The 18825-nt window shown below is 41.8% G+C and overlaps 1 protein-coding gene across 2 annotated transcripts; it reads right to left on the minus strand.

Moving 5' to 3' along the window:
- Nucleotides 1–2522: 2522 nt before the first annotated feature.
- Nucleotides 2523–10760, minus strand: LOC102211649 (trichohyalin). 2 transcript variants are annotated; one of them, XM_005751062.1, is made up of 3 exons: nt 10594–10760; nt 9458–10231; nt 2523–8067 (listed from the first exon to the last, which is right to left on the minus strand). In XM_005751062.1, exons 1-3 carry the CDS (start codon nt 10640–10642, stop codon nt 2582–2584), a joined length of 6309 nt encoding a protein of 2102 aa, XP_005751119.1. In that variant the 5' UTR covers nt 10643–10760; the 3' UTR covers nt 2523–2581. The 2 variants fall into 2 exon arrangements, with proteins under 2 accessions (XP_005751119.1, XP_013770847.1); XM_013915393.1 differs by having other exon boundaries at nt 9458–10279.
- Nucleotides 10761–18825: the final 8065 nt, after the last annotated feature.

Genomic DNA, 18825 nt, shown 5'->3' on the forward strand with positions numbered 1-18825 from the left:
CTATCTATCTATCTATCTATCTATCTATCTATCTATCTATCTATCTATCTATCTATCTATCTATCTATCTATCTATCTATCTATGGCTATTACCATTTTTTCAGAAATGCACTCCAATCAATGCAAACTTATAATCAATAAATCAAGTGTTGTGATATTATAAATAATATATGTAATGATAAATCTAAAGGATTTACAAATGAAAAAGAGCAATGCTTGTGGGATATTATAGCTGGGTTTGTGTTGGCTGCCTCATATCTTTAAGACATTATGCTAAATGTATGAAAATTATGTCTCTATCAACTTTAATTTGACAACTTTTTTCTTCCTAATTTCCCCCCAGACGCTTTGAAAGCAGGCCTACCCTGCGGAGATGATCAAAAGAGCAGCGCTCCATCTTGACACAACACCCTCTCATCTCGCCTCTAAAGGCAGCTCGCATTGAATGGACAGATTATAAAAACATTGCTGCCATGTTAGCTACAGACCAGCACTCCCACTACATAATTATTAGCCTGATGATTGCACACAAGTGTTTTTGGATGCTGCATCTGGCTCGGCGGATGATGGAAGTTGTTGTATGTATCCACTCGCATTTTTCTGGCTGTCAAAAATTGCATTCTGAGAAAGCCGTACTTCTCTCATCAAGAGTCATAATTTACTTGTCAAAGCAGGAGTCCTCTCAGCATGTGGGAGGCTCCCTGGGGTTATAATTGCGAGACGGTTTGGTTCTCCTGAAATGCCTCCAGGCAAGACGGAGCACGGGCCTGCTACTCAGGCTTTGTGTACTCTTTCCTTTTAAAAGTAGCCATTTACACAGAAAATTGTAAAACACGGTAAAAAACGAATATATATATATATATTTTATATATATATTTATATATATATATTTGAGTAGCTTCACTATACTTTCACCATCAACTCCTTATAATCTGTGACTTTCAACACTGATTACTTTGGTAATCTCTACACTGACACAAGGTCTCCACCTTGTGGATGAAGTATGAAAGTGACTTAAATGCTGCCTGCAGGTCAGCCAAGGTTCATCTAAAAAAATCATGCTCGATTATCTTATATATAGAAATATGTAAATATACATGTGTACGTGTGAGACCATGTTGGATAATTTTATATGTATATGCATTTATCCATCCAAACATCCATCTTCTTTTGCTTATCCAATTCAGGGTCACGGTTGGGCTGGAGCCTAACCCAACTGTCACAGGGCGAGAGGCAGGGTGCACGCCGGATAGGAGATATATACTGTGTCTATATATCACTATCTATGTATATATATATATAGATATCAATACAGATATATAGAAAGATAAAGATATATATAGCTTCATTAAGAGATATAAATAGCATGATCTATAAGTTTAACATGATGAAACACATATAGATGAACTTTAGCTGACCTGCAGGCAGCATCCCACATGTTTCAAACACACCGGTGTCGTGTCGTCGTACATTTTACTCTTACAATTTTTGAACAGCCATAAAGGTTTTAGATTAATATTTCACGTTTATCCAATAAATGACAAGCTTTTAAAACACTTTGTTCTTTATCGCTAGCGTGACCTCATAAAAACAGGAGACCACACACTTTCACCGAGGCTCAAAATTCCCCTGACGCCACGCTCAGACTGAATCCCTGGATCCAGAAGGATATAAAGGGTGATGAATTTCACAGTCCTCTTAAGAAAATAAAGATATTCCCAAGCGTCCTTGTGTCACATTGATAGGCATTTGTGAAGCTGTGATGTCAAATGTTCAGTTTTGCCTTATGTCACAGTGAGAAAGAATACATTAAAAAAATTCCTAAGCTAAGACCTATCTCCGAAAATATTTCCGTCCACATCCATCCATAACTTTCTGAGTAATCCTGGTAAAAGACAAACTACCAATCATGTAACCTCCTACACACACAGTCAGTTTGTAGTTGTGGCTCTAAATGTCAGCTCAGTCTCATGGCTAATCCTGAGTTAGTCACAGAATGTGGTGCTTGTTCATGTGCGCACACACAAACTGCCTTTCTTGTGACAGTCAGCACAGCTTTGGACTAAATGTGTTTCAGTGGGATGTGTTTTTTTCTATGTGTCACATATTTTTTCACATCGCACTTATCTTGTGTTAAATCTAACCCAGGCGACACAGAGAAAAGATTTTTAAACTTAGAGGCATGAGCTCTATTTTAACCCGAATCATTCTAAACCTGGAGATAAACAAATACCAAAGTATAAATGCAGCAGACCTGTTTGGATCTAGCGGTTAAATGATACTTGCTTTTTCAAACTACAGTTATTGTCCCACACGAATCAGTTTATCAGTTCATTGTGTGGCCTGACACCCATGAGACTGTGTTATAAATGCAGCAGCTCGATCAAACACTCTAAACTCGAGGCTTGAAAAGGTAAAACTAATCAGACTGATTACAGATTATCTGTAGCAAAAATCCAGATGTGAGAGCTTATTCTTCCTTTACTCACATTTATTCAAATATTTTTACATATTAGGTGGAAATATACATTTCAACATTTTTATTTTTTGCATGATGAATTCAATCAGTTCTGTAAAAGTTTTACACCGGAAACTGCTCTCTGCTGGTCAGGGTAACAATGTCATCCATCTTGTCGAATAAGCCTTCAATCACGGCGTTATTCTTTTTGCTGGTCAGCACATGGTACCTGCCCCCGCAGCGCTCTACGAGCCCCATCAGTTCTCCGTTCCTGAGGATGTGCTGCTCTGCGCTCTCCCCTAAAATCTCCCCCCATGTGAACAGCACCAGGGCGCGCTGCCAGATCTCCTGTCCGAGCAGGCTCATGTGCTCCTCCACGGCTCGTCTGTACTTCTGCGTGCAGGTCAGGAAGGCCGGCATGAGCAGCAGGATGACGTGGGGACCCGGGTGACACCAGGAGATGCTGTCGAGAATGCCTTTCAGCTGAGAGGCGTTTGCCTCGTCGGGTCCGTCTCGCCACCTCAGGCTGAGCGGCTCTGCGACGGCGAGGCGCCTTCCGGCTATTTGGCCTTTCCACGACCTGAAACTAGAGCCGCTGAATTTCGGCGCTTCTCCACCCAAGATGGTGACACCAGCAGGGGAGCAGGAAGACCAGGTCTCTCCCAAAACCATCACCCTCAAATCTGACCCGGGAGAGCCTTTGTTGTTTGCTCTTGTGCGAGGTCGAGACAGGAGCTTCAACTCGCCGATCACCTTTGCACTTTCGGCCGCTTCTTGTCTCACTTTTGTCTTCTTTGTCTCCGTCAGCGTTTCGACTTTTAGTGTTTCAAGATGACAGTTATTGCTCTCTGCAGCTGACAAAGTTGTTTTCATCCTCTGATCTTCATTATCTGAATCTTTTCCTCTTCCTCTTTCCCTCCTCTCGCTGACCTCTCGGCACTCTAAAGACGAGCTGTCTTCCGATCTCTTATCATCAGTCCCGTGTTGTCCGTTCTCCAAAACGCTGTGCTGTCTCCGGTTCAACTCTTCCTCTCGCTCTTTGAGGTTCTGCTCCCACGTGCTCAGTTTTTTCAGCGACTCCTTTAGATTCCTCTCCTTCTTGCGAAGCTCTTCCTTCAGCAGAGTCATTTCCCTGCCCATCTCATTCAACTGCTGTGTTGTGTAGTTCACGTGCTCGTTCTGCATCTGCAGCTCCGACTTCCAATTGAGCAACTCCTGTTCTTCGTTCTTCAAGTAGTACTCCCTGTCTTTCAGCTCTTTCCCTTGGTCTTTCAGTCCTCTGACCTTCCTCTGTAGATCGTGACCGTGAGAGCTTAGCTCCTTCTGTCTGCCCTCCAGGACTTTCAGTAAGCTTTCCAGCTCCCTCTCCATTTTCTCAACATTCTGCGCCTTCTGCTGCACTTCTTGCTCATATTTATCCTTCTCCTCTCGTTTCTTTTGTTCTTTTATTTGCAGACTGATTTCCAGTTCTCGAAGTTCTTGTTCTTTACTTTCCAACTTTGCCTGTTTTTCGCCAAGCTCCTCCTGTTGTGCGTCGACGTCGCGACGTCTTTTGCTCAGCTCTTCTTTGCTTCGTAGCAGAACTTGCTCCCTTTCACTCACTTCTTTCTCCCTTCTTAGGAATTTCTCTTCGAGCTCCTCATCCCTCGTTCTCTGTTCGCTTTGTTTCTCCATCATCTGCTTCTCAAAATGCTCTCTCAGCTCATTCATCTGCGCCTTAGTCTCATCTTCTCTCTCCTTCACCATTTCTAGCTCCACTTTTAGTTGGGCACTGGCGTCTTTTAAAGGCCCCAGCTCCAGATCTTTCTCTCTTAGCGTGATTTGGATTTCCTCGTATCCTCTGAGATATTTCCTGACCTCTTCGTCACTCTCCTTCTTCACTTCCTCACACTTAGCTCTGAGGTTGTCAGTCTCTTTTCTCATCATCTCATTTTGCTCCTGCAGCTCCTCAACTCTCTTCTGACTTAACTTGTATTTCTCTGTGATGACTTGAATGCTCTTAAGCGTTTCTTCCTCTAGCCGACTTATGGTGCCGTCCTTTTCCTGTGTGATTGACTCAATATCCTCATCTTTCATCTTGATCTCCTTTTCGTATTCCCGAATCATGGCCGTCATCTCCTTTTCCATTTTCTCAGTGAGCTCCTTCAGCTCTGACTTTGTCTGCTCGATTGTTAGCCTCAGCTGGACGGTCTCCTTCTCATTTTCCTTGTCTCTTTGCCTGAGGCGGTCAAGCTCTTTCTCTTTCTCCTGCAGTTTTTCTGTCATTTCCGCATCCTTTTCCCTCTCTTGGTCTTTTTGCCGCTGCTGCATCTCGTCGATAGCGGATGTTTTGCGGTCGTTGCTTTCTTTCAGCTCTTCTATTTCTCTTAAGGAGCTCGCACATGTCTGTTTTGCCTCATCAATCTCGCCGTCTCTCTGTGCAAGAAGACTTTGGGCTTGTGTCAGTTCCTTTGTCTTCTTGTCGATGATCTCTATCAGCTTGTTCACCTCGTTCGCCGCTTTCTCATCCTTCACCTTCTGCTCTTCCTTCCATCGTGTCTCCCTGGAGTCGGCCAGCTGTTTGGCGCCTTCAATGTCAGCCTCCTTCTCTTTCAGTTTTCTCTCCATGTCACTTAAAAGCTGCCGTCTCATCTCCTCCATCTCTCGTTCTCTGTCTTGCAGCCGTTGTTCTGCCTCTTTCTTTTGGCTGAGAATGATTTCCCCTCTTTCTTCTTCCTTTCTTTGCAGGATCTCATCAATATCTTTAATGTGCTGTTTTAACTTTTCTATAACTCGGCTGTTTTCTTCCGCAGATTGCTCCATCTGTTTCTCGTGATTTAACTTGTCTCTTTCTCTTTCCTCTTCTGTCTGCTGCAACCGTTGCTCGAGCTCCTTTAAACGTTCTTTCAACCTTTCTAATTCTGCCTCTTGTTCCTCCAGCTTTTGCTCCAAAGCTTTTTTGTAGTTCAAATAAACATTTTCTTTCTCCTCCATCTGTCGAAGCTTCTCCTTCATTTCCACGAGTTTGGATTTCATCTCCTCTGTTTCCTTTTCCTTTTCTTGCAGCTGTTGCTCAGTCTCTTGCATGTTTTTTAAGTGATCCCTTTCTTTCTCCTGCTGTTGTTGCATTTTTTCTTTCATTTCTTCCACAAACGCTTTAAACTCCTTGATCTCGTTTTCCTTCTCCTCCAGCGTTTGCTCCATCTCTCTCTCGTATCGCTCTTTGTCCTTTTCACTTTCTTCGATTTCGTTTTTAAGCTGACACTTTAACTCCTCTGTTAGCCGATCTCTCTCTTGCAGTTTTTCCAGAACATACTTTTCATGGTTCTGATTCAGTATTTGCTTTTCTTTTGCATGCTTTAGCTTTATCTCTTCAACTTGGGCAGCATAGGTTTCTTCCAAGTCTCTTATCTGTCTCTGTCTTTCCTGCAGTTGTTTATCTATTTCTTTTGCAAACTGTTGTTTCAGCTCTTCGGTCTCCTTTTGCCTTTCTTGCTCTACGCTCCTTAGTTTTTCAGTGTACTGTTGCTGGATCCTCTCCACATCCTCCTCCTTTTGTTTCACATTTTTATGAACTTCCTCCTGGTGTTGGGCACTTCTCGTCACCATCAGATTTACCATCTCACTGATTTTTAGCGTCATCTCTTGATGCTGATGGCTGAAGGCCTCTATCTCCTTTTCTTTCTCCCTCATCTTTTGTTCCAGTTCTCTTTTGTGGTTTTGATGAATCATCTCTTTGTCTTTGTCATTTTCCAGCATCTTTTCTTCCATTTGTGCACGGCACTTTTCTTCTATATCTGCTATTGCTTTCTCTTTGGCCTCCACACATTCCTTCTTTTCTTTAGCAAACAGCTCTTTCAGCTCTGCGGCCTGCCTTTGTTTTTCTTGCTGTATGTTCTTTATTTCATCACCGTGCTCTTGTGCCATCCTTTCCAAGTCATCAGCTTTTTCTTTCAGCTTCTTTTCATATTCTTGCTGTTGTTGAACTTTTGCTGTCTCCATCATTTTTTCTATTTCATTAATCCTTGTGGCCATCTCTTCCTCGTGCTGCTTCCTTATGCCTTTTATCTCTGCTTCCTTCTCCTGTATTTTTACCTCCATCTCTTTCTTATGCTGTGATTTGATTTCTTCCAATTTCCTCTCCATATCTGTCTCATGTTGTTTTATGTTATTGAGAGTTACCTGTTTTTCCTCCGAGGCTTTCTTCCTCAGTTCTTCCATCAGTTTGTCTTTTTCGAGCAGCTTTACTTCCATCTCACTCTTTAGTTTTTGTTCCATCTCTGCCGTCTCCCTGTTTTTTTCTTGTACTGTTCTCTTTAGAGTGTTCTCATAGTGGGTTTTAGTCCGGCTGATTTCTGCTATTAAAGACTCGTGTTTTTCAGTCCAGTCAGATATCTCTTTGTTGAGGAGCTCTATGGTCTGCCTCAGTTTCTCATATTCTTTCATGCATTCTTGTGTCTTTGCTCTAAAAGCATCCTCCCTTTGTTTCGTCTCATGTTCCTTTTCTACGCTGGCACGCTCAAGGTCGAGAAGCTTAATTTGCTGCTCCTCGGTTCTTTCCTGCAGTTCCTCAATCTCTCTCTCTTTTATCTCCAGTTTGTAAAGCAGTTTTTCCCTTTCTTGTTGAGCTTGGCTCAGTGCTATGCAGATTCTCTCCTTTTCCAGGCTCAGATCCTGAATTTCTTTCTCTCTGTCCTCTGTCAGCCATCGCATCCTGTCCTCCAGCTCACCAAAATCGTTCTTCCTCTCGCCGACCCTCATGTCTTCATCCTCCGCTTCTTCCTTTTGAATGTCAGCTTTTCCTGGAGATTTCACCTTCTTCCTTCTATCAAAGAACCATCTGATGCTCTTCATCTCCCTGTCCCTCATGTTCTTCAGCCCTGCCTCCTGACGAAGCATCTTATCTGCCATCTCCTTCAGACGCTGGTTGAACTTTTCGTTTCTTTGTTGGCTCAAATCCCTGACTTCTTGAACCAGACCGGAGAAAGCCTCGCATCTGTTCATTGTTGCCATCTTTTCCACTTTCTCTAGCAGCTCTGTCACCTTACTGGAACCTCTACCTCCTCTTCCTCCACCATCTACACTGCTGATGACGTGGTATCGCCGCCTGCACTTCTCCAGAAGCAACTGCAGGTCCCTGCCTCCACTCTGGATGTGCTGCTCAATATCCACTCCCTCTCTGAGCTGATCTCCATGGGTGAACAGCAAGATTGTGTGTCTCCATACACCTTGTCCCATAAGTTCCAGATGTTCTCTCACATGTCCTGCTTTCACCAGTGTGTCCACCCTCAAAGTCAGCAGGAGTGCATGAGGACCCGGAGGGCACAAAGATACGCTGCAGACAATCTCTCTCTTCACTCTCTCTGGAGTTGCACCTGCCACACCCGCCTCCCAGCCTGGCGTGTCCACCACAGTCACCAGCCGCATGGCCACCTCCGCTTGTTGACGAATGCACTCTTCTGTTACGGCTCCTGACTGGAAGAACCCTGGTTTTCCAAGGATGGTGTTCCCAGCAGAACTTTTTCCAGTTTCACGCTCGCCCAGTAGAACCAGTCTGATCTCAGGAAGACGTCGAGGGGATTTGGAGAAAGACTGGTGGGCGTCCAGCTCAGAACCCTGTGGACCATCGCCTGACAGGAAAAAAGGGGACATTTTCAGTAAAAGAGAACTATTTTAATACCATAACCCAGCTGTAATCTCCAAATATTTCATGTTTTTCATTTAATTTTTAATTTTTTTTGTAAATAAAATTGCCCAGAATAATCGCTCAGGCTACATTTACCTGAGTACTCTACGTGTTAGCACAGGCTTTATTTCTTTACAACTTGGGACTGACTTTCTCTGCTGTGCAGGTAACAAGAGAGACATTCATCAGAGCTTTCAAGAGGAAAATCAGGTAAAACTCAGCCTTACAATAAAAACTGTAATTGTAAGATCCTATAGTAAGACAAAAACAGGCTCTGTAAGCCTGCGGAGATCTGTGTGACTCCCTGTAATTTTGGTTATAGTTAGTAGTGTTACCACTACTTACACACTAGAAAACATAGAGCCACACTTGTGTTTCTTTTCACTTTAAATCTAATAATCACATTACTTTAGTGACTTCAGTCTCTGTCAGCTTTTGAGCTTCATCCTAGAAAATACAACCTACCTAAACACAAATCAGCACTGTTAGTTAGAGTTGTATTTCTGGTCTGTGACGTTTTATTTGTGCCAAAATTATGCACAATGTCTATGTCTGAACTGAACACATTGAAAAAACATTTGACAATCACTTTTTCACTTCAAGCTGTAAAGATGGATACACTCTGTGACGACAGTGATGGCTACTTCTAGCAGGATAACAAACAATTGTCACTGGTTTCTTGAACATGACAATGGATCCACTGTATTTAAATGACCTCCCAGTCACCAGATCTCAATTTAATAGGGCACCTTTGGGATGTGGTGGAACATGAGGTTAATATCGCAGATGAGCAGCAACTGTGTGAGCTTATCATGTCAATATGAACCAAAATCCCTGAGAATTTTTCGAGTACCGTGTTAAATCTGTGTCACAAAGAATTAAGGCCGTGCTGAAGGCAAAAAGGAAAACGAACCTAATACTAGCACTAACTAATGAAACTAATGCAAAACCTTTAAAGTGATGAGAAGTCACTTAGCAGTGCTGTTTCTGTGTAAAGATAAACTCTAAATCCTGACTGAAGCTCTTCCTACAAACACATTAGGTCCATTCAAGGTGGGGGTCACACATGGTGCTAGCAAGGTGTACCTAATAAAGTGGCTGGTGCAGACAGTGTGGATCTCAAGATAATTTTGGCACAAACTAAACTTTGTGTTTGCACCTGATGCTTGTTGAATATCATCATTTATAATTCCTCCATCTTTGTGATGCAGTGACGACTGATATTAACTTTGTTCTGGTCTCGATCAACCTTTTTTCTGGGCCTTCTAATCATATGAAATGATTTCATGAACTTAAGAAAACTTGGGAAGTGTTATAAAAATAAACAGACTTACTAATGAGAGTGGCTTTGATGGTCCCTCTCTGCATCTGCGCCTCCATCTGTCGCTGTTTCTTTCTCCTCTCCCTGGCTCTCCTCTTCCCATCGGCCTCCAGCCCCAACACGACGGTATCCATCTCTAAATGGTTGCTTCCATCCCTCTTCTTATATACCATCTCCTCCAGCTTCCTTATCAGCTCTTTAACCTGTGTCTCATCTCCTTTGCTCCGGTTATTCACAACATGGTATCTGTTTCCACACTTCTGCAGGAGTCTGTGGAGCGACGGGCCGCTTGACACGATTCGTTGCTCCATGGTGCCCATGCCCAGTTCGTCTCCTCTGGTGAACAGCACCATAGTGTGTTCCCACACGTGTTTCCCCAGAGGCTCCAGGTGTTCCTCAATCTCTATGATGTAGTCATCTGTCACAGAAGCACAGGCCCGCACGGCCAGCAGCACAGCGTGAGGCCCGGGAGGACAAAGCGACACGCTTCTCAAAGTTTCTCTCCTCACCCAGTTTGGAGTGCTATTAAGCGGGTAGTACCACTCCCACCCAGGTGTGTCCACCACTGTGAGTTTTCGGCCCACCACATCAGCTCGCCTTTTCACACACTCCTCTGTGGGCTTCCCGCTTTCAAATCCCCCCACTCCTCCCAGTATCGTGTTGCCTGCGGCGCTCTTCCCGGTTCCTTTCCGGCCAAGGAGGACCAGCCTAAGTTCCTGAAGAGCAGGGGGGCTACTGTCTGAGGCAGGGGGGTGTTGTGGCTTCATGGTGGCCTGCAGGCTCTCATCTGTGAAGAAAGGGAGAAGTACTTCCTCAATGCACCGCACCGGATAAGCTGAATGACACAGACACAGAAATGCGATAATAGTCAGACATCTGCTCACTACTTTACTCTTAAAACTGCACCTGAAGCCCTCAGTTTCAACACCCAGTGTTACCCAACATCTGTAAGAGGACTATTATACTATGCTTGCAAATTGTAATTGTAATTGTGATTGTAACACATTAAAGCACATCTGCATCATCAAGTGAGACTGTTCATCATTGTCGTTATCAGTCTGTCTTCAGCGTTACTCAAAGGGGCCAGAGTGCAAGCTAAAATAAAAATTACTGTTTTATAAAAAAGTAAAAGATCTACAAGAAACTCACCACCGTTTGTGCTTACGGCCGGACTGCAGTTCTCATTAGTCATGTCCATCGCCCCTGCGTGCACTTTCCTCCTCTTCTTCCTCTTCCTCTTTTTTAGTTCCTGTCTTTTTTTCTACAGCAACGATTTCTTCACCATCATTACGAAGGGAAACACAAAAAAACCCTCCCCCGCTTGCTAAATAACTGACCCAAGCTGATGATTGCAGTCACACAAAGTGAACAAAGACTGTCTGAGGGAGGCAGACCCGCTGCCTCACGTGACCTGTCTGTGGTTTTTTAACTTGCTCTCATTGAACACGACAGGAAGTCAGACGGGTGGCACGGTGAGCTTTTGTGACAGTCCATGTTTGCAAAGTAAACGCAGGCAACACGTCTCTGCTCCTGCATGCCGCACACAGATGCAACGGTTCACACATGTATGCACACGGTGTACATACACAGAACATGCTTCTGCATGCAGACACGAGCAGACGCATGTGTTATCTTGAGAACTGCAGAGCTGCTTACCGTCAAATGGTGCTCTGTGGTTGAGAGTGTGGAACTTCGGTTTCCTCTACCCATGAGCGACAAGAGACGACTCGAAATAAGATAACTGTCATCGCCACAGAGGTTTTTCATACTGAGGAAGCACATGCAAACTTTAATTTAAGATCCCATTTTATAAAGCACAAAGGAGGAAGACGGGTTTGCATTTATTTAAGATGCAGAATTTTAATGTGTGTTTTCTACTTCAGAAACGTGTTGCTAACTGAAACTAACTGTGTCGAAGAAGGAAGAGCACGTTTCATCACGTTTATCAGAGCACCACGATGCACTATGTTCCTCATTTTACTGACGGCTACACTACACTAAACTGAAGCCGCCAACCATCCTACAATCACTTCCCCATATTTACATCATGCAAATTCAGAGCGAACTCGGAAACGGCAGCTGAGAGAGAGGAAGAAAAACAACAACTAAAAAGAGCAAATGTTTCCGCTGTTAGTGAGTAAGGTTTTATTTAAATAGCGCTTCTCAATAACGACATTCACGAAGTGTTTCACAATACAGAATAAGATGCAACAATTAAAATAGCATAAACAGATAAAACTAAATAAAGGCAAGCCTCTTTCTTTATTTTAGAAACATGAACAGCTTCAATGAGTCTTACGTCCAACAGAAACAAGTGCCATGATTTGGGGCCCACAACCTCAAAGCTACAGTTTTGGATGTTGGTACAACCAACAAATATTGATCAAGCCTTACAGATGTAGACCGGTGGGTCAAAAATGAGGGCCAGCAAAGACTTCAACCTGCTGGACAGCTTTGGAAAAGGAGGCCATAAATCTTTGGACTTTTAACATCAAGTTTTATAGACTAAAGCCAGTTATGCTACACCAAAGTAGTTAAGTAATAAGTAATTAAATGACAGAGCTGAAAACCAGTTTCTGTTTTTCACTGTCTAAACATCTTTACACTGATAGAAAGTGCAGTTTCATTCATCCCACTCCAGATCAAAGTGCGCTGTGTGTGGACCTCAATGTACCATGAGTGTGACATCCCTGATTTAGACATGGTGGGCTCCGATGACAAGTCTTCAAACAGCATAGAGAAAAACTATGATGATTGCCATGACAGCTGAACAAGCTGTTGATTTAGATAATGACATACAGAGCCATGAGAAAGACTCTGCTCCAACTACAGTTTTCTCTAGTAAACTGTTTTTGGAACCATTTATTTTTTCCTTTTTTCAGCACTGAGTCGTAAACTTTATTTATAGTTAATGAAGAATAACTTCCATCACTGTTTAAAATCAACCGTGGACTACACATACAACGCATGTCTTGAAATAGTGTTTATTATTAGCTGTTTTCTGGTTTCATTATGCTTCTGTGTGGTTTTGGTTTCATTTATTACTTTAAATATATTTGTATTTAGTATTTGTACCCTTTAGGCCCTGCGACAGACTGGCGACCTGTCCAGGGTATACCCCGCCTCTCGCCCTACAGGTGGGATAGGCTCCGGCACCCCCCGCGACCCTGAAAAGGATAAGCGGAAGCGAATGGATGGATTTGTACCCTTTAGTCCTTGTATTTTAGTTCTGCTGACTTTTTGTGTTTATGGTGTTTATTTAGTTGTTAAAGCATTTCCCTTTGTCTTTCTGTGCTCTCTGGTAGTGCTTCATTTGTATTTAGCATTCAGTATTCTTCCCTCCTCCACATCCTCTCCCCTCTGTTTGATTTCACTGTGATTCTATGTTCTTAGTTTTATGTCTGATTTTTGTTGGTGGCTCGGGGTTTTGATTTTTATCTTTTGTTACACTTGATTTCTAGTTGCTGTTCATAAGTTTTTTTTATTTATGTATCTCTGGGGCTCCTTTTGTACACTGTAGTCTGTCTCAGTATTAAGTGGTCATCTCTTGGGTATTTTCCTGTTTTTAATTTGTTAGCAAGTAGTCTCTGGTTTCTTTTTTACAATTTTCTAGGGATGAGTTTGGTTTTTTTATTTTCTGGTGCTTGGTTCTTGTATTTGTAGTAACAATAATCCCCCTGCTCTGCCTCGTCCTCCCATATTTCTTCCTCTATTGATTCACTTATCTTTCTACATTATGTTGTTTTAGTTGTTTCCATGTTTTAGTTTTACTTCCTCTTCTGGCAAGATTTGGCACAGCTGTGCATCTTTACCCTCTGGTATTCCTGTTCTCAGTGTTGTTTTGTCCATTTATCCCTGGTTATTTATTTTCTGTGGTTTTATGGATCTGAACATCTTGACCTTAAGTTGTGTCCAAACTAGAAGTGACATGGTGACCGGGTTGCACAGAAACTGAATGACATTCAGAAGCATCGAGCAACTATGGGAAAATTAACCGCTAATGTTGAAGAACTGAGATAAATTACAATCAATTTCCATGTGAGCGACTGAAGTAAAAATGGTAAATGGTAAATGGCCTGCATTTGTATAGCGCTTTTCTAGTCCCTAAGGACCCCAAAGCGCTTCACACTACATTCAGTCATTCACCCATTCACACACACATTCACACACTGGCGATGGCAAGCTACATTATAGCCACAGCTGCCCTGGGGCACACTGACAGTAATTCACTTCACTACCAATTACAGTGAAGAATGGCTCTGATATATGACCTTGTTGTAAATACCAATTTGCTGACAAATTGACATCTGGACTCTCCAGTCACTCACCTGGAAGTTGAGAAGTTTATCTTGGCTCTCACCCACTTCCCATTACCAACACTTATTTCTTCCTTACTTGCAGAATCTTATTCTGGTTTCCACTTTGCTTCCAGTGAAGCTTAAGAGCCTCCTCTAGGCAACTGAACTCGTAATGTCTACAAGTGACTGTCCATCAGCTTCAAAGTGATGTTTGACCAACAAATCAAAGCTACAGCCATACTAGGAGGGATTCATAATGATATGAACACCAGAAACTACAAAGAAAAATGGTGGCATGGTGACCGGGCAGGTCAAATACAGTGGCTTGCAAAAGTATTCGGCCCCAAACAGAGAGATTATTTTCCCAGTTACACAAAAAGCAGGAGAAAAGAACTGAGATTCTGAGATGAAATATTGAAATAATGGACTGAACAGAATTTTTCCCATTTCTTCAGTTTGTTCATAGGCAGACGTTATACATGCTGTATATATTTTATTTTTTACTTAAATATAGTATGAGAGAGAAGCTAGATTAGCACAGAGGAAAATAACAATTTAGCTTTACCCCAGGTCAATCTGAAATACGGGATGCATTTATTTCCTAACAGTTGTTGTATTGTGTCCCTGCACCTTGGCTGTGTGGCCTCTCTGGGTATACACACATGGTACACCATGTTCTCCTGTCCTGTCCAGTGAGCACCATGAAAACACACACAAATATTAGATCATGTTCTTTATGATTCAACCTTTCCTCCAGCACTGCTCAGGGTTAATAAAAACAAACCCTGTTTATGGAAAGGACTGAATCAGCCATATTGATTTGGCACCATTAACCCAAGCGGAGCTGTTTTGAGGTCTGTTAAGTGTTCTGCGAGTATTACCATGATGGATGCCTTTTGACACGCGCGCTGCTTTTTGTAAATGTCAAATGAATTACTTTTATTGGACTCCCTGCAGCAGCGGCAGCAATCCCATCCAAATGTGAGGCTGTCCAGCATCTAAAAGAGTCCATATCATGAATAAAAAATCAGCCCGAAAAATTCCACCATCAGTGCTGGAGCTCTCTTTAATGTATCATGTAAATTTCCATCGGCATTTGCTGATTAGTTTGCCCCTGAAATTAACTGGTCAATGGAGAAGATAAGTGCTAGTGGTGGAAATGGGAAACACAGAAATGTACAGTGCCGTGTTCCCTCTGTAATTTTAGTTGAACCGTGAGGCTTGTGGGGTTTCATTTTTAAAGTAAAAGAACTGCGGCCAATAAAGTTTCTTTTTATGGCTGATTTAAGAGTGCACGTCTTTCCAGCTCTGAAAATTAAACCATATTTTATGGTTTGAGTACCACTGATGGAAAGTCTTTCTCACGTATTAATGAAAGAGATATTTTGTTCATGTACTAACCATCCACTCCTCGGAAGTTTCGACTTCTATTGTTTTTGGACTCATTTGTTGCTCTTTATTAACCTTTGACACAATATCAGTGCCAGTATGGAAAACTGTTTACATCTAGTGACTCCACAGCAACATGTTAATGCTAGAGCAGGCTAACTGTGACGCGAGCAGCCACAGATGTAGCAGTGTTTGCAAAGGTGGTAATACCATATTAGCAAAAATAGCAGTGGTAACATTAGCAGCATACAAACTGGAACATAGTGATGTGTCGGTCGCGAATGAAACGGCTCTTAGAGCCGGATCTTTGACATGAACGACGCGAGCCGGCTCCTTATCGCGAGCTGTGGGATTTTTTTTCCTTCTCTCACCCTCTCTCTTGCACTTTTTTTCTGCTTCACTCCGCACGCGAGCCTTGTGCTTTGCACTGGGAAGAGGGGGGAGCGGCTGATAGGTTTGTAGCTTAAACCTATTCGCTGGAACGTTAAGGACAATTTAATTACACAGCAAAGCAAGACACGAGTAGGCAAAGTTCTTCATGTTTCTCGTGCACAGGAGAGAACTGGACAAACTCCGTCCCTTCGCTTGACCCCAGTCGCTCTCATCCGCTCCCCCGTAACACTGTTCTTTTATTGAGGTTACATGGATATACATAGGTTCCTTAACATATGACTTCGACATACAAACATTGAGTACCTTGCCTGTGCGTTGTGTAAGTGTGTGTGGGGTCAGTGTGTGACCACATAAAGACTTCCCTAAACCTGCTGGTCTGGAAGTCCAGCAGTTCATCTAAACAAAAGGCACTTAGACTAAAACAGATATAGATACGTTTATCCTACCACAAAACAATAAGAGAAGGTAAGACCTCTCCCCATGCTCCTAGGATGTGGGTGTGAATGCCAGAACACTCTGGAATGCACACAAAGTTGCAGACTACTAAAGATCACACATCCAATCACTACACAATCGATTATACACCTCTAAGCATATATGGTTAAATATTTCTTAATACAAACGACAATAATAAAATCTAAACCCATCAGAGGCGGTAGTTACACTCGCAGTAGCACAGGAAGAGAGCGGGAGGGAAAGAGAGAAAGAGAGCCAGGGACAACAACGTCACATTAGAAAGGTATAGTAATCATCCACAACTACAGTATTTTCAGTTGCGGATGATAAAGGATTCAGAAAGTTTATTCATGACAGAGAATGTGCATCTTCTTTTTGTTTTCATATTTTAATTTATATTTAATTGTGTTGTGGTTTGCAGGTTTAGTTAAAAGTTGAACTGTGACCAGTTGGTTTTTGTATTATATGATTTATTTATTACATTTTATGTGGAGTGAATAAATAAAAGTATATTTACGGTGGCCCCAACAGACAAAACACGTAAAAACTCCAAAACACATACAAACTCCGAAGCACGTACAAACTAAAAAACACGTAAAAACTCCAAAACACGAACAAAACACAACAAAAGTGCTCCAGGATGCTGGGCACAGTGCTGAGCTTTTGTTACCTAGAGGCTACACAAGCCAGCAAGTACCAACGACCGAATTTGGTGTGTGGTAGTAACAGGTAAATGAACGTTTTTTTAAATTATTTGAATATATATGAGTGCTTGTGTATAAATACACAAGTGCTAGAGCACTTTCCTGTGTGCAGTGTGTCTTGTTTTGATTCCCCTTGTCTCGTTAGGTCTGATTTGTCCCAGCTGGGGGCCCACCTGTTCCCAATCCTCTCTTTATCTTTCTGTGTATTTAAGTCCTCTGTCCTCCTTTGTTTAATGTCAGGGCGTCTGTTGTCTTTTGCGCCATGTCTATGTCATGTCAGGTATCTTTGTATCCACGCCAAGTTTCATGTTTAGGGTTTTTCATGTTTTATTTTTAGTTTCCCCAGTTTAGGTTATTGTTTGTTCTCGTCTTTGATTGACATATGCATTACTTTGTATTTTTCCATCAGCCATATTAAACGGCTCGTTTTTTTGTTGACTCAATTACGTTCTACGTTCTGTCTGCACTCGGGTCTACTGTTCATACTTCACACAGTCAGCTACTCAGCCAGACTGAAACAAAAAAAATGTATGCAACTTGAGACTCAACAAGTGTGAGGCTGAAGCAGTGTAGAAATGTCCCAACAAGTAAAGCAAGTACTTCCTTAGTTGACTTAGTGTTAAAATAGGAATTTTCACCCAGTGACTCCAGTGGATCATTGGGCTTTCAAGAGTTAAAATGTTCCCATGAGCCAGTTTTAGAAATGATAGAATAAATAGCTTTCAGGTGGTTTCAAATTTTCTTTTATTTTGCCATACCGTCTAACCTTAGCCTTTTTAAAAAAAAAAACCCAGACCACGCGCTTACAAACATAACCAGGTATGTTTTTATTCCCCCAAGCTGACCAGGCTTTAACCCCAGTTTTTCACATCAGGATTTTTCTTTCACATCTGATATGGTTTCTACATAAACTTTGTATTCCTGCCAGCAGAGAAAATGTTATGCTTTTTTCTTGGAGTCATTTGACAAACCAAGAAGCTTGATTTGTGAAGCTATTTATTATATACATACAAATATACTTTAAACACAGCACAAACAGACTGAGATGGCAAATACTTTTTAGTGGCGTAGCAGAGTTATCATGACCTTGAAATAATAAAAAACCAAAGCCAACACTTTCAATAAAACTACCACATGAGCAAATAGCAACAACAAACAGAGTCACCGCTATTAAAAGTGAATGAACATGCAGCACAAAGACCACATCTTATACTGAGTAAAAGGGTTATATTTAAAAAAGAAAGCTAAAACAAATCACATTTATTTTATAAACACACTGAAATAGACATCCTCCATCAAAATGCTTTTGAACCAACAATGAACCGACATAAGTGGGAGGAAACTATAAATAATTTACAATGCTAAATTAATACATAACAAACATAACACAAGGTCGACAGCTACTTTTTGTGAGTTAAATTTACTATTAATTTCAGAAGCACTTATGTTTAAGTCTAGAGTGAACCTTCTAGGTGTACAGTACTGTGCAAAAGTCTTGAGCCATTCTCATTTCTTTATATTTAGCTTTGAAAGTGGGAAAAAGGTGCAATGATTTAGGGATAGCACACAAAGTGTTTCATTCTGTGTGTTTTTCCATCCAGGTATGTTCTTACTGCTTTGACAGTATGTTTGGGATCATTGCCATGATGAAAAAGGAAGCTTGTCAATCAGACAAAAATGTATACATTTTCCTCATTTTTTAAAGATCACACTGCCTAACAGAAACTGTAATAATACCTTTTTGATACTATTGTTATATGTTTTAAACTGCATGATGTGTGATGTAAAACGAGCTAGAAAAAGGTGGTTTTATTTGAAGCATTTCTGAAAACAAAATAAAATAAAAACATTCTGAATTGCTACTCTGCCACGTACTGCATCTACTTTTATGACTGTAAACAGCAACATTTAAGAAGTGTTGTGTTTAATAACAGTTTCTGCAGTGTTCAAGGTAGAAAGAGTTAAGTGCAGGTTTATTCATGTGAGTCCTCAAATATCTCAAACCAGAAACTTAGTCAGTGACTTTATGTGCCTGAGCCGCATCCATCTGTGGGTTGTATGAAGATGGTACATTCCACATCCTGTTTCTAAGCTGGACAGCACAGTTACACCCATAGAAGCAGTCTTTCTCTGCAGATGTC

Source organism: Pundamilia nyererei, unplaced genomic scaffold, assembly GCF_000239375.1.
Source record: "Pundamilia nyererei isolate P.nyererei 1_Seehausen unplaced genomic scaffold, PunNye1.0 scaffold00298, whole genome shotgun sequence".
Taxonomy (NCBI): Eukaryota; Metazoa; Chordata; class Actinopteri; order Cichliformes; family Cichlidae; genus Pundamilia; species Pundamilia nyererei.

What these genes read in the sequence shown, in the direction of transcription:
- LOC102211649 (XM_013915393.1), bottom strand. Translation starts at nt 10,642, where the DNA reads ATGGACATGACTAATGAGAACTGCAGTCCGGCCGTAAGCACAAACGGT. An exon ending in GGCCGTAAGCACAAACGGTG is followed by an intron (nt 10,280 to 10,593) that starts GTGAGTTTCTTG and finishes TGTGTCATTCAG; the next exon opens with CTTATCCGGTGCGGTGCATT. An exon ending in CATCAAAGCCACTCTCATTA is followed by an intron (nt 8,068 to 9,457) that starts GTAAGTCTGTTT and finishes TTTTCCTGTCAG; the next exon opens with GCGATGGTCCACAGGGTTCT.